We start from the raw sequence: 15,284 nt of genomic DNA, 5'->3' as shown, positions 1-15,284 counted from the left end.
GTTCCCATAATCCCCTCCTTCCTTGGGTCTGATTAACTTGCTAGAGTAGTTCATGTAACTCAGAGCAATATTTTACTTACCAGATTACTATAAAAGGATATATAACTAAGGAATAGTCAGATGAAAGAGATGCATAGGGCAAAGTATGTGGAAAGCACAGGGAGCTTCCATTCCTTCTGTGAGTCTGTCACTCTCCCCAAATCTCTACATGTCCACCAACCTGGAAGCTCTCTGAACTTTGTCTTTTTTAGTTTTTATGGAGGATTCAATACATAGGTTGATTGATCAAATCATTGGCCATTGGTGACTGACCTCAGTTTCCAACCCTCTTATCATGTAATTGGCTCCAGAGGCAACCAGTCCCCATCCTTAGGCCTAGATGCTAAAGACACCACATTAACATAACAAAAGACACCTACGTGGCTTTCTGCACTTCAGTAACTTAAAGGGTTTTTACTTCTGTACCAGAAATGGGGGACAAAGACCAAATATATATTTCTTACTATAAATCACATCACCCCTGTATATCATTCTAACTATAGAAAGATGAAATTAAAAGAAAACAGGAAACATTTGATGATTGTTACTAAATAGCATGCATTAGCATCTCTCTCCCTTTCCATTCTTTTCTTTACCTCCTCCAGGAACTATACCAACCAGTCTTGAATTCCAGACTTCTAAACACAACTGCTGAGAGGCCACACATCGTTATCTTTTTCTATCCCTCCAATATCTTCTCCGATATCCAGTTACTGAGGCTAGAAATACAGCCAGTCATTCTTGATGTAGTGGTCTAATCCCTACTTACATAATTGTTAAGATTCAATTCAGGAACCACTTATTCTCGAATAAGCTATTCCAATTTCCACCCTGGCCTGGAATGGGGGCTGTTCCTTTGTGTTACAAAGGACATGATTCTTTCAGAATACTTACCACGCTATATTCTCTATTGAAATATTTGCCTGCCTCTGTCACCTAAACTACAACCTCAGTGAGAGACTATGTATAATACAATTTACTAAATTATGCAGTGCATTATAATGGTGTAGGCCTGATCAAGGGACAACCCAAAATTTGGCCTTCAGAAGATACAATGCATATTCAAATAACCCTGTAGAAGGGTTTTTTAAGGTGTGATCTGTGAAGTACTCTAGCAGAATCACTTTGAGACCGTTAAAAAGATGGAGATTTGTGATCCCTTTCCACTTATTTTAAGAATTGCCAGTGTTTGTCATGTATATGTAGTACCACAAAAATTACCATTTATTTACATCTTACGGGGTAGCGCAAGGGTCTTATTTTAAGTCATACACAAAATTTCATTCCATCTTACTCTAACAATCTCATGAGGTTGATAATATTTATAGATGAAGAAAAGGAGGCTCAGAAATACTGAGTAACTCACTAACAGTCACAATGGTAGTAAATGGTACAGCTGGAATTTAAACCTAGGACTGTCTCAAATGCTCCATTAATAAGCTTCCTGGAAAATCTTGAAATTTAGGAGCCATGGTCATGCTAGAGCATCAAATAGCAAGCAGAGCTCATGCTATAGCAAATATGTGATCCTTCTCTAGAATAAAGGTATGGAAACTCAATACCTGAAGTCCAAAGGGAAAGCAAGCCTGAACAGCACACACTGCAATACCACTGCTCATCCTCTCTCACTATACCATCGTGTATATATGTATTAAGCCATAGTCTGGGTCTATTGTTATTCCTTGCTCAAAGTATTAGATCTCCATTCCTACAAAACTCTTGTTACTGAGTAATGTTCACTTCTTGAGAAGAAGTGATTGTCATTTAGAAAAAAAGGAAGTGGTGACACATACACATTAGTAGGGGATAGAGAGAAATTCTGAGAATGAAAGCTACACAGAATGACAGAAACTAAATTTTGTGTATTTCTTTATTCTTTTCTTCTATTTCAGAATGAAAGCAGCAAGAAAAAAGAATGTGATAATAGAGGATGTATATAACTAATACCAGTAGCCCTTGGGGAGAAGGACAAAAGGATATAGATATTCTGGAAAATGGCAAAAACTAACAGTGGTGTTTTCCTGAGTGTTTAAAGAGTATTATAAATCCTATTTTATACTCAATATACAGATAAGCTAAATAATGTGCTCAGAATACACAATGCTCATGTAAAAGCCAGAAAACAAATCACTGTGAAACCATTCACCAAAGAAAACAAACTAAAAAATGTGAAGAGTCTTCTAGAATAGATTTCTATTAGCTATTCTGTGGACCATTACCTAAAATATCTTCAGAATAATTTCCCCTCCAAAAAAGTATCATCACCTTGCTCTTTCCAGTGCAACTGCAGTCCTCATCTCTACTTTCCTGGTTGCTAAAATCAGGAGCACTGATTGGCTACACTGCATGGCTGTGGTATTCATCCTGAGATATTTTGGTTACAAACATCTGTTTTGCATATACTTTTTGGATTTAGAAACTTTTAAATATTTGTGGTCTGACAGATAGTAGGAATTCATGTTATTGCCATTTTTTCAAACTCAAGCTTAATTTCTGTTTCTCTCAGACCAAAAACACCACCTGATTGTTCTTTCTCAAGGTGCACATTTGTTGAGCAGTACTCAGTTTGAACTGGCTCTTCCGGTAAACAATGGAATGTATAGAAAGAACACAATTGTGGACTTATGATAGATCTAGACTCTATCTGAAGCTCAGCCACTATCACCAGATGTAAAATACTGGATAAGAAACCTTAAAATTCAATGTCTTTATTTGTAAAATCAAATGCTTAAACCAACTATTTCTAAGGTCTTTTCAAGCTATTTCATTCTATGATCCAATTATATTAGTTGATGCCCTGCAGGACACAGCACTCTGGAGCTAGAATTCTAAATCTCAAAGAAGTAAATGAAACCTTTAAATGTTTTCGGCAAACCACTCATTCAGAAGTGCAAAGGTTGAGGGAGTCTGGGTGGTTGGTATATCCATATTCCCAGACCCAAAAGAAGAGTCCACTGTTCTCTTCCCTAACTTGGCTTCCCCTCATCTTTTCCTAATTCCTGGTCTTTTTAGATCCACTTAGTGACCCAGTATCCCTAGAATGAATAAAAAAACACCTATACCATGCTTTCATACCATTTCTTATACACATGTATCATAGTCCTCATACCTTTATTACATAATTATCCCACTCTAATTCTTTCTAGAACAAAGTTAGACATAAGTATCTGAAATATTTTTTTTCTCTTACTCATCTCTGTAAGCCTAGTCCCAAACATAGCAGTTGTAATATATGCACTATACCACAGAAATACAATGTATTTAAATCCTAAAGGGCCATGTATTAGGACACACTCTCTCTCTCTCTCTCTCTCTCTCTCTCTCTCTCTCACACACACACACACACACACACACACACACACACACACACACACAATCTTCTAACGATCCTGTGAGGTTTTCACACATAGATGAGAAAAATGAGGCTACAAAATATTGAACTTACTAAAGGTCACACTGGTAGTAAATGGTATAGGTGAAATTCAAACACAAAACTCATAAAATGCTGAATAAAAAAATGGATGAAGTTCTTTCCTGATATTTTCAATGAATACTGGTTTTCTATAAAATAAAGAATCCAGGAATAGAATGAAGACAAAAGCCTAAATGGGAAATTACCTTCTCTATAAATGCATATATGACAATGTAACTTGCTAATTTATTGACAAGGGTTATCTCCATCCTAATACAGAAGTGAAGAAAATGTATGCACACACAAGGATTTAGAAAGTTCTATTTACATTAACAAATGTCTACTAAATGCAAAGCATACTGTCTTGCTCAATTCCTAGGACCAGTCTCCCTAGCTTAGTTCTCTAGTGTTTTCCCTGGAATTTGGCTGAACACTGGTGAGACAACTAAGCTGATCACAGATATACTCCTGAGTAATTTAGAGCTCACATTATAGTTAAATTAACACAAATAATTTATGTAAGGCAGGTTTTAATGAAATATAAATTTCAATAAGCAAAGCTAAAAGAACAAATGTACAAGTATAATTTACTAACCACACAAACATCTGCCTGTTTGCAAGAACAGGTTGGACTGATTAATAACTCCAGCTGAGACCGCAATTTCTCATCATCACCGAGAACCTGATTAAATTTCTTCACAAAATCTTGTGCTTTCCCAGGGTCAGGCAAATTCTCTATAAAAATGAAAGAGAATCAGTATTATAAAAGAAAAACTACTCTGCTAAACTAAGAGCAAGCTCTCTTAAAAATTATGCTGAATTATTTTCTCTTACTTGGTATTAAATTGTCCCATTGGGTAAGTTATTTGCCTGTTTTGATGTTTATTATGTTATATATGGAATGAATAAGCAAACTCACTTGCTATGGTCATCAGTTTTCCAAACATGGCAGAACAGTTAGCCTCTGACTGAAATTTAAAACAAAAAGAAGTCATATGAACAAATTTCTGTAAGAAAATCCAAACTCAGTATTATACATTTTTTAAAATTAAAAAAAAAAAAATCATCACAAACCAGCCACCAGAAAATCTATACCAGAAGTTGGTAACAAAAAATTGTGGAGTAGCAACAACTATTAAGTCAGGACAAACAGAAGGAAAGGTGATGTCAGAAGGAAGGTATTTAAAAATTAAAAAAGGAATATACAATTTCCATAGAGAAAACATCTTGCCAGAAGATTGAACTGAAGATAACTGAAACAATTATCATACCAAAATTACTGTGAAACCACACATCAAAGAAAATTAACTAAAAATGTGAATAGGAAAAAAAAATTCTTCCTGAATAGTTCTATTATCTATTTTATGACCTATTACTAAAATAACCTCAAAACAAACAAACAAACAAAAAAAACAACTCAGAAAATCACCTCCTTTCCAAAAAGTACTTCTGGTGCTCGCTTCAGCAGCACATATACAAAAAGTACTTCCGTATTGTCCAACACAATAAAGTATGAAATTTGAGTAATTTGGATCAGAAATTGGTAAACTATGGTCCTACAGACCATCTGTTTTTATTAAAGGTTTGCTGAAACACACACTGTTTATTTACATACTGTCTATGACTGCTTTTGCAATTTTATAAAGGCAGAGTTGAGAAGTTCACCAAGACTTTATGGCTGGCAAAGCCTAAATTTTTACAACCTTGTCAGTTACGAAAAAAGTTTGCCAACCCTTGCTTTAGCATCAATAGATCTTTGAAGGGTCTCTGTCTATGATTCCCTAGTTAAGAACACCTATTCTAGCAACACATTGAGAAATATATTAAGAAATTATTCAAGTTTCTTTCCCCCATCTTCCAGAAAACATTGGGCAGAATTTTTTTTGTTAATTTGACTTTGGCATATGTATAGGATTGGCACTGGATTTGATACTGACTCTATATTGAAGGACCAAAAAATCATGGAGTAAAAAAAAAAACCATGACTTTATATAGAATTTTATCTTGAGACTTAATTCTAATTATTTGAAAATTGATGAACTATGTATAAATGCATAGTATCTAAAGTGATAAACTAGACATCACCATTTCTTTGCTCATGCTAGAAAATAAAATTTTGTTATATTCATTTACAGTGAAAATTTTGTTTAGAAAACTACAGAAATTATGTGTAACTGACATTTGGAAAATACTCAAAATACTTTTTGCTTGCTTCATTATATGTCACTAGAGAAAAACTGAATAATGACCATAACAAACTATTAATTTAAACAAATCATGAACCTACTGTAGGTTGCTTGTGCAAATCCAATAGTTCTCGTACATGACTTCTGAGCATGTTCTGACACTTCCACATTTCATTGAGAGCTCTGTTAATAAAGTTATAAGCATGAAAAAGAGATAACGTAATATAACAATTCTGGTAACTACTCAACCATCCTACTTTTCTTGTTGCCTTGTATAAATACACCATGCTTGTATATCTACCTAAAACTTTAAGCACCAGCACTGACATTTATTTATTAGGATTAAGACAGGTTAGTTTAAAATTTTTTTTCAACATTTATTTATTTTAGAGAGAGACAGAGACAGAGTAGAGGATGGGCAGAGAGAGAGGGAAAAGAGAATCCTAAGCAGGCTCTGCTCTCTGTGCTCCACTCTGTGAATGCAGAGCCTAATGTGGGGCTCAAACCTACAACCCGGGAGACCATGACTCAAGCCAAAATCAAGACTGATGGCTCATGACTGAGCTACCCAGGCGCCCCAAGACAGGTTAGTTTAAAATGGTAAATGTAAACCTTCTTATGAGAGAAAATATTTGAGAAGTTTAGGAGGATGAAAAAAATCTTTCCAGGTAAATGAAGGGACTGAAAGACATTCTAAGCAGAGATAGCTAGAATGTTCTGGCATAAAGATAAAATGTCATCAAAATGCCTGCAACAAAGGAAACTTAAAAAAAATTTACAGATTTGGAACACAGACTATGAATGGAGTAGTATCAGGAAGCTGGAACATACTGTAGAAAAGGATCAGATTGTAAAGGCTTTTCAAGGCAAGCTAAGACATATGTATGAAAGGCTGGAAAAATGAACTTCTTAGAAATGATGTAGATTCAAGGAACCAAATTTAACTTGAGTGTGTTTACTCTAGACTACTCTATGAAAGCAGATTTTCTTCTCTCACAAACACAGTCCATAATTCCAAGTGTCTAGAGGACCTCTGAGATATTAGTCTATCTTGGAGTATTGTTTGCCAATATTCTGAAATATAAACAGAGACTAAACCTTAGGCCAGGGATTTACTATCTACAGTGAGCATTAGGAATCACTCACAAATTAAAAACAAATGATGGCTAATGCCTCCTTACACGATGCACTAAGGATACTACGTTACTTCTGTAGAATTTCTGCTGAAAATGTATAAACTTAATCTAATAATGAGGAAACACTAGATGAACCCAAATTGAGGGAATATTCTACAAAATAACTGGACTGGACTATGCAATACTCTTCCCTAGTCATCAAAGTCCTAAAAGACAGAGAGAGCAATGACTTCAAGTTAAGAGACCAGACACATGACAACCAAATGCAATCTGTAATACTAGAAAGGGGGAAAAAAAAACCCATAAAGCACATTAATGAGACAACTGAGGAAATTTAAATACATATTAGATTAGACAATAATATTGTATCAATGCTAAATCTCTTGATTTGTCAAGAATACTCTGGTTATATCCTATTCTTAGGGAATATACATTGAAATATTTAGGGGTAATGGGATCTAATGTCTGCAAATTACTCTCAGATGGTTCAGAAGAAAATATTTATGTAGAGATAAAGAAAAAGTATATGCAAATGGCAAATGATAAAGCAAATGATGAATCTCGGTATAAGGACATCATAATGCTCTGTACTATTCCTGCAGTCTTTCTGTAAATTTGAAATTATATGAAAGTTAAAAGATAAATATACAAAATATACACATATTGTAATAAACACACACACATACACACACACACACACACACACACACACACACACATGCTGAGGTTCTTTTCAGAAGAACCAGGTATCTCAACAACAGGACTTATTTACTTTTTAAAAAGCTTTATTACAGTGGAGTGACCACATATCCCAGTGGCCTAGGACAGTTAAAGTTTATATCAACTGTCTGATCAAAAATATTAATAGTGCCTTTCAGTCTCAAAAATATCCCAGTTCAGACTACCAATCATATGGTCATTCTACATAGAGGTGATCTGGATATACTCTCTTGCTAAAGAAGTAGTACTTAGTTCTTAGACATAGTATTGTAAAGCTCCAATAGTGTAATTCAGACTCCAGTCAACAGGCAGACAAAAGTAATTTTGACATGGGGATTTCTTTGAATCCCTGAAACAATATATATATTACGGACTCAGGTGCCAAAAACTATCTATGTACATAGGAATATTTTTGCTTTTAAATTTACCTGAACTTGTGAAATTTTTCTCTATAAATATTTACCTGAGGTTCCTGATTCAACTAGAAGAAGCAACAACCCCATCAACAACAATTAGATAAGGTGAAGTAATTTTATAAAATCTTTACTCCAAACATTCATTTAAAAAGTAACTTACTTGACAGCATTTGGATCCAAACTAGCATATAAATAATATAAGCATTTCATTCTCTCTTCTGTTTCCAGGTTGTGGGGGACAAGATACTGAGCAAAGATTTTCTCTACCAACAGTCTATGAAACAAAAAATACCCACCAATAATATAATTATTCTATTTTTTAGAAGCAACAGGCATTTTATATTTTAACCATCTTATGCAAAAATATCAGACCTGTACGTGCAAATGGTGATGCCTATATGTGCAAATACAATGGAAAATATTATTATGTGACTGGTTCCTTTTCTTGGAGTACAGTTGTGGGTTGGGTTTTTTTTTTTTTTTTTTTTTTTTGAGCAATCTCTATGCCCAACATAGGGCTCAACCCATGAGATCAAGTCACATGCTCTACCAACTGAGCCAGGCAGGTACCGCGGACTAGTTATTTTTAAACTTATAGCTAGTTGCAATTTGTGACTTTACTTTTTGTCAGTGTGGAACATTTGTTCTAAAAGGGTCATACATTACTCCTAAACACAAGGTGCTAGGCTGTTCCACCTATTCTTCTTCATCAGTCCTGATCTATAATAGTAAATTACTTAACACTACATATAAAGCTAACAATCAAGAACAGCTAATTGTCAAAAACAAAAACATTAACTTCCTCTAGTTATAGTTCAACTCTTTCCCTGTGGTGTCATTACATAAAATCCGAAGGATCTTCCTTCATATTGCTTCCTGAAAAGTTAGCTTTTCCTGGGCACATCTGATCTCTCTTCTCTCCACAGTCTAAATTCCTTACCAATACTGCAATAACTTTCTTGCTAAGCTTGTATTTATTATCCAATATCACTGGAATAAGAAAATACAAGAGATCCTCATTTATCAATGAAATGCACAGCCAATGATACCAAAGCAGTCAGTCTAATGCAACAAAACATCCCAAGTATTCTGCAAAAGCCAAAATCATCACTGCAATTCAAAACAGAATTACAAGGAAAACTTGAAAAATGAAAACAACCTAAGTCCTTATCACTAGAAAAAAAATTTGTAACTAAGTTGCCATATCGTGATCTTTTCCCAATATATACAAATATAGAATGTTATACACACCTGAAACTAGTATGCTATGTATCAATTATACCTCAATAAAAAAAAACACCACAGTACTACCTCTATTAATATTTACAGTGTTTCAAAAAAGGAAGCATAACAACTAGCAGTTACTGAATAGTGCTGTATTGCCAGGCATTGGGCTAGGGAGCTCTATGTTCATTTTTTATTTAATCTACATTACAATCTTGTAAGGAAAGCTTTATTATTACTCATTTTTTTTAGATAAAACCAAGATATACAGAAGACGGTTGTGCAAAGACACACGTCTAATAAGGGGCAAAATGAACATCTGGCCTCTGGTCTGACTCTGAAGCCCGTGTCTATTTCATTAATTATGCTACTTGACAATTATTGCTAGTCTTATTTAAATATAGTATGTATAAATACAATAAAGTGATTTCTAAATTTAGAAATAATTATAAAAGAGAAGTAAATTATGTTAAAAAAATTAAAAGCATTTTTATATTCAACCATTCTACCAACATATTAGACTCACTTGTCATCGATGCTATTCTGATAATAAATATGCAAAAGCTTGTCCTTTATCCAGCTGACTTTCTCTGCAGCTTCTTTTCCTGCTTCACCATGAAGACAGTATTTCTTATAAAGCTGAGCAAGACCCATCATAGCTTCTTTTCTTACTCGCCACTAAAAAGTATAGTTTATTGAATGAGTGAGATACCAAACTTTAGAATGCTAATCTGTAAAAAATTGCCATTTCTTCAACTAGGTTGTACAATCAGACTTACATGTATATAAACTAGTACAATATTTATTTTCCTAAGCAACAAATTGCTTTACCAACACTGAACAGGTTCTTATTTATAAATCTGACTACTTTAAAAATTGTCTAATGCAAATACTACTACATCAACCTACCAATTTTATTTCCCTCACAGCCAAGCCATCAGTAGTAAATCTTACAGAAGACTTCATTAGATTCTGTCTCAAAAAATGTGCCCAAGTTTTAGAAGTGATTAAAAGGTAAAAGAGAAAGTGTGTGATTTACTCTGCAACCAAAAGCCCTATCATCTGGAATGCTGTATCCTAATTAAATTTCTTTTGTTAGTAACTCAGAATAAGAAGAGCAAAATTTAATATCAAGATCTTAGAATTACAAAGTTGGAAAGTACCTTAGCGATCATCTTAAGTGAACTTCCTTACTTTATAGATTAAATGGGCAAATGATTTACCTAGCCACATACTACTAGTTACTGGAAGACTCTTTGGGACTTCTAGAGACTGGAACGGTTTACTAGGAGGAATGAAAGGTAGTAGGAGGAAGGTAGATAAAAAAGGAGACTATAAAAACCTACAGTTAGAACCATGATAGTGAGATGTAGTAAAACAAAACAAAACAAAACAAAACAAAACCAGAAAAGATATTTATCCCAACAAGTCAGAACATATTATCTTTGGTTTATTTACATTAATATTTCTTTATAATTTTTTGTACAATTTCCTCATTTTTAGGCTATTTAGTAGATGAATGAAACTCTGTCCCCATACAACAAGTAATGGATGTCGTGTGACATTTCTCACATGAAACCAAAGAATGTAAGCAGTGAAATCTAAAGATTAAGTCCTGTCCTCACATTTTATAGAGGAGAAAACAAATTTCAGAAAGGCTACACCCAGGGCCATCTAATTTATTACACCAAAATCCAGGTCCTAAAATGTCTAGTAGATGCTATATGACCATACCATGCACCCTCAGGAAGATTAATTTATTTAACTCCTTCGGAAAGTATAAACATTTACAGAAGCTGGAGCGAAATGTTACTAAAAGGAAATAAGACAAATGGAAATACCTTAAATCAAGTGTGTGTATGGGGGTGGGGAGAGAGTTACCAGCTAATCACTAGGTAGGGTATCATTTCATTTAAATTAAAGCCAAGAGGAAAAACTTGTTCAAAGTTAGAATTACTGATACAGTTGAATATGTTCAACAGTGCCCACTTTACATATTTGCCTCCTCTATTTTAAAAGAAAGAATAAATACCTCTTGCTATATTTCATATCCAAGAAATGTAGTTTTACTCTGAAATTATTACTAAATGACACTGGTTTCAGGAGGACAGTGTGTTTTAAACTATGCATCAAATAAAATAGCACACTGCAAAGGCAACCTCTGTTAAAGATGTTAGTAAGAAGCATGTCTAATCAGCCTGCCTTGCATGTCTGTCTCTTGCTTATAGTTGACACTATTCCTTAGGAACCACTTTTGTTGTTCTTAGTACTACTCTTATCAACCCATGGTTTTAACTGTAACCAGAGAGAGGAAATCACCCAAAAAAGTAACTAAAGAACTATCATTTCTGCCCTTAGCTTAGCAAAGCAATACAGAAATATCATTTTCATATAAAGTAACATATTCTTTTAATTCAATGAGTGATAGACCCAGCTAAGTTTATATAACATGTCAATTTTGAAAATGCTAACTATAAGAAAAAAAAAAACATAGGTGATCACTATTCTTTTGAAACTCATCATATAGGTGAAAAGGTAAAATAAAACTTTAATTGAGCTGCTCTTTTTTATAAAGGTAGGCTAGAAGACAAACCCATGCCTAATATCTGAAAAGCTATAGAACCCAATGTCTTCATTTGTAAAGGTAATTAAAAGATACACAGAAAACATAAAAATTTTTAGATTTTTACTTAGTACTGTATTGATTTGAACTTCACACATAAAAGTTTTAGGTATACTAGGAATAATTCCTATTGTATTTAACAAACACTTTAAATATAGCAAATTACAAAAGAATAAAATTCCTCAGATTTTACCCGTTTATCCAGTGTTCTTTCCCTTACAAAGCCAAGTAGCTGATCATTCACTAAGGCAAGGTCTCTTTTGGCAGCTGTTATTATAGTAACAATGACATCATGACGAATTGCTTCTTCTGGATCATGTGATCTAACTTTCAAATATTCTGTAATATAAGAAAAAAAACTAAAGCTAAATGTTAGCTATGATATTTGTCATGTTCAGAATGACAGAAAAAACCAATGCTTTATGTTTTTATCCATACCAAAACAATGTTTGTAAAATGTGGCATGAATTAAAATAATTTTAATTTTGAGGAGGCAATACCCTACATAATCACAAAATAAACTAGACCACACTAGGTAGCTATTACTGCAAAGTCACATCTTAATAAAGAATGTATTTTACCTCAACTACTCTGGAAAAGTCAAATCACAAAGCAATATCTGATTTATATAGTTCAAAACTTAAGTTACAATACTTCTTTTTTGGTAAATGCCATTTTGATAAAAGCATTTATTTACTAACACCAAATAAGTGAATTCAAATGCTCTAAGTTCAAGTGAAGAATGAGAAATTCTAGTCTACTCCAGAAGACACTTTCCCACTTACTATTAGATATGTTACTATATTTAATTATCACATAGGTATAATGATTTGTGCCAAATCCAATGTCTACTTCCTCAAATTACGATTTCCAAAAAATTCCAAAGGATTACAATATGAAGATTTCAAATATAATTTTATTGTACAAACATAAAATCATTTATAGTCCATGACTGATAGAAATCTGAAATAGTGTCAGAGTTAAAACCTATTCAGAAACTAAATTTAAGATCAAAGCTCCCATCTAAATGTATCTGTGTAATTGCTCCCATATTTGTAATAAATCAGCCAGCTTACCTGTGAGATCCTTTGCTAAATCTGGGTGATTCATTAAACAGTGGCTGGCAAATTTCACACTTTCTAATCTCACAGGAACGTGAATGTCATTAAATCTACATGGAAAAAGTTGCTAAAGATTAGTTGTAAAGGCAACATAATTACTGTCAAATAAGGTATATCCACATTATATAAATGGCTGTTAATTATTATGACAGTTAATGGGTTCTGAAGGTAGAATATAAAGAAATACATATTTTCACAAAAACATTTTTGAAAACAGAATGTTTACCACACCAAAACAAACAAAAGTATAAACATATCCCTCAACCCACACTGTCTAACTCTGTAGTGCCCCAAATTTAACAGCCTAAAATGATACAAAACAAACAAAAAATACATATTTAAAACCTAAAAAATCTACATGAGAAAAGTTTATAGAGGGAAAATACTAGGAGGAATAAGAGGCAGAAAGCAAGAGAGAGGCAGATCCAGAAGTTCAAAGATGATTTTATAAAATGCTTGTGTCATGCTGCCTTACAACAAAAAAGTTCCAAACCCTCTGATAAACTTGTATTTAAATGCTCTTTTAAAAGGTCTAGTACATTGTAAAATTGCAATAAGTATGAAACACTTCATGTAAATCCACAAATGTAAATAAAGAGTTAAGCTCAGCAATTCTCAAATTTAAAATTTATTATGGGCAATTTATTTATTTATTTAAAAATTTTTTTTTCAACGTTTATTTATTTTTGGGACAGAGAGAGACAGAGCATGAACAGGCGAGAGGCAAAGAGAGAGGGAGACACAGAATCAGAAACAGGCTCCAGGCTATGAGCCATCAGCCCAGAGCCCGACGACGGACCGCAAGATCGTGACCTGGCTGAAGTCAGACGCTTAACCGACTGCGCCACCCAGGCGCCCCTATTAAGGGCAATTTAAAAAACATTTATTAATTATAAATAAAGTGATTCTAAAAAGCAAGAAATATTTTTATTTTTGAAGTAATCTCATAAAATAACCAATTAAAGTTATTTAATAAACATTTTACGTCCATGGCCTTTTACTTCCTTAAACAATTTTACTTTAATAAATCGTGCATTTAGGATTTATAATTTTATTTTTAAAATATTTTATTTATTATTTTTTTTTATTTTTAAAAAAAATTTTTTTTTTCAGCATTTATTTATTTTTGGGACAGAGAGAGATTTAAAATATTTTAAAAATATTTATTCTGAGAGAGAGAGAGAGAGAGCGAGCACAAGTGGGGGGGGGATGGGGTGCAGAGAGACAGGGAGAGAGAGAATCCCAAGGCTCCGTGCAGGGGTCGATCTCACAAACCATGAGATCATGAGTTCGACGCTTAATTGACTGAGTCACCCAGGTGCCCCTAGGATTAATGATCTTCTAACTGCCAGAAAAAAATGAAAACATTACCATTTATGATCAAGTAAATTACAAAGTATCAAAACACTTACTGCTAAATAGCTAAGGTAAATAATATGGTAAAACTGGTAATACTTCTTTGTTTCTATGAATCAGAGACTGATTATTAGATATAGCAGTGAATGTATAATTATGAATATAAGAAACTGCTTACAGCTGATTTAGTTTTTACAAGTGATTGTTTTGCTATAAACACTGAGGCAATCACAAGGACAAATATCACTCTTCTGTTTACTGACAAGTACAGTTGCTTCATTATCTCTAAGTTCTCATAAAATCAAGTTTCATTATTCAAAATAGCATTTAAAGACCTTCAGAATGGTCTGTTCTAGGAAAGTAACTTAAGACTGTCATTATGTCAGTGTCAGAGATTTCTCAGATTTGTTTGTTATACTGTAATATTTAACTTACGATTATTATAATGAATTTATCTTAACATAATTTCTAAGCCCACCTTCTGAACCAGTTGAATTGATAAATCTAAAATGTTCTCCAGAATACTAACAGTAAAAACTGGCTTTTCATGGTTTGAAGCAAAGCAACATGTACAGGGAATGCAAGAGGGAATCTGATCAATTTCATATTTTTCAACCTTACCATCATGTTGAATAGAATCTAGTAATTCTAGATTCTTGAGAAAGAACATTAAAGGCTATCTGAATTGGGTGCCTGGCTGGCTCAGTTGCTTAAGTGTCCAACTCTTGATTTTGGCTCAGGTCATGATTTCATGGTTCATGAGTTCGAGCCCCACATCTGGCTCCTGCGCTGACAGCACAGAGCTGCTTCGAACTCTCTCTCTCTTTCTCAGCCCCTCCCTGTTTGTGCACTCTCACTCTCTAAAAATAAATAAATAAACTTAAAAAAAAAAAAAGCTATCTGAATGAAGAGCAATTATTTTCAATTTCAAAGTCATACAATACCACATTAGTTCACAACATACATCATTCAATTAGATAAGCTACAAACCTAAAAGATAAACACTAGTAAATGAATACATTGCTGGACTGAGGAATGGCATGGCCTGGAT

At 33.5% G+C, this 15,284-nt stretch overlaps 1 protein-coding gene across 1 annotated transcript in view; it reads right to left on the bottom strand.

The window, feature by feature from the left end:
- Positions 1-15,284, bottom strand: part of PDS5A (PDS5 cohesin associated factor A) — a 142,124-nt gene that overhangs the window by 65,518 nt on the left and 61,322 nt on the right. The window contains exons 10-16 of the mRNA XM_040485303.1: positions 12,833-12,927; positions 11,950-12,095; positions 9,660-9,811; positions 8,070-8,183; positions 5,739-5,820; positions 4,371-4,419; positions 4,047-4,186 (exon numbers count right to left, since the gene is read on the bottom strand). Coding sequence (XP_040341237.1) covers positions 4,047-4,186; positions 4,371-4,419; positions 5,739-5,820; positions 8,070-8,183; positions 9,660-9,811; positions 11,950-12,095; positions 12,833-12,927 — 778 coding nt within the window. The remainder of the gene's footprint in view (positions 1-4,046; positions 4,187-4,370; positions 4,420-5,738; positions 5,821-8,069; positions 8,184-9,659; positions 9,812-11,949; positions 12,096-12,832; positions 12,928-15,284) is intronic.

The sequence above is a fragment of the Herpailurus yagouaroundi genome, unplaced genomic scaffold (assembly GCF_014898765.1).
Source record: "Herpailurus yagouaroundi ecotype Mexico unplaced genomic scaffold, PumYag 28, whole genome shotgun sequence".
Taxonomy (NCBI): Eukaryota; Metazoa; Chordata; class Mammalia; order Carnivora; family Felidae; genus Herpailurus; species Herpailurus yagouaroundi.
Note: the sequence above shows the minus strand (reverse complement) of the source record. Positions and strands in the feature narration are given on the sequence as shown.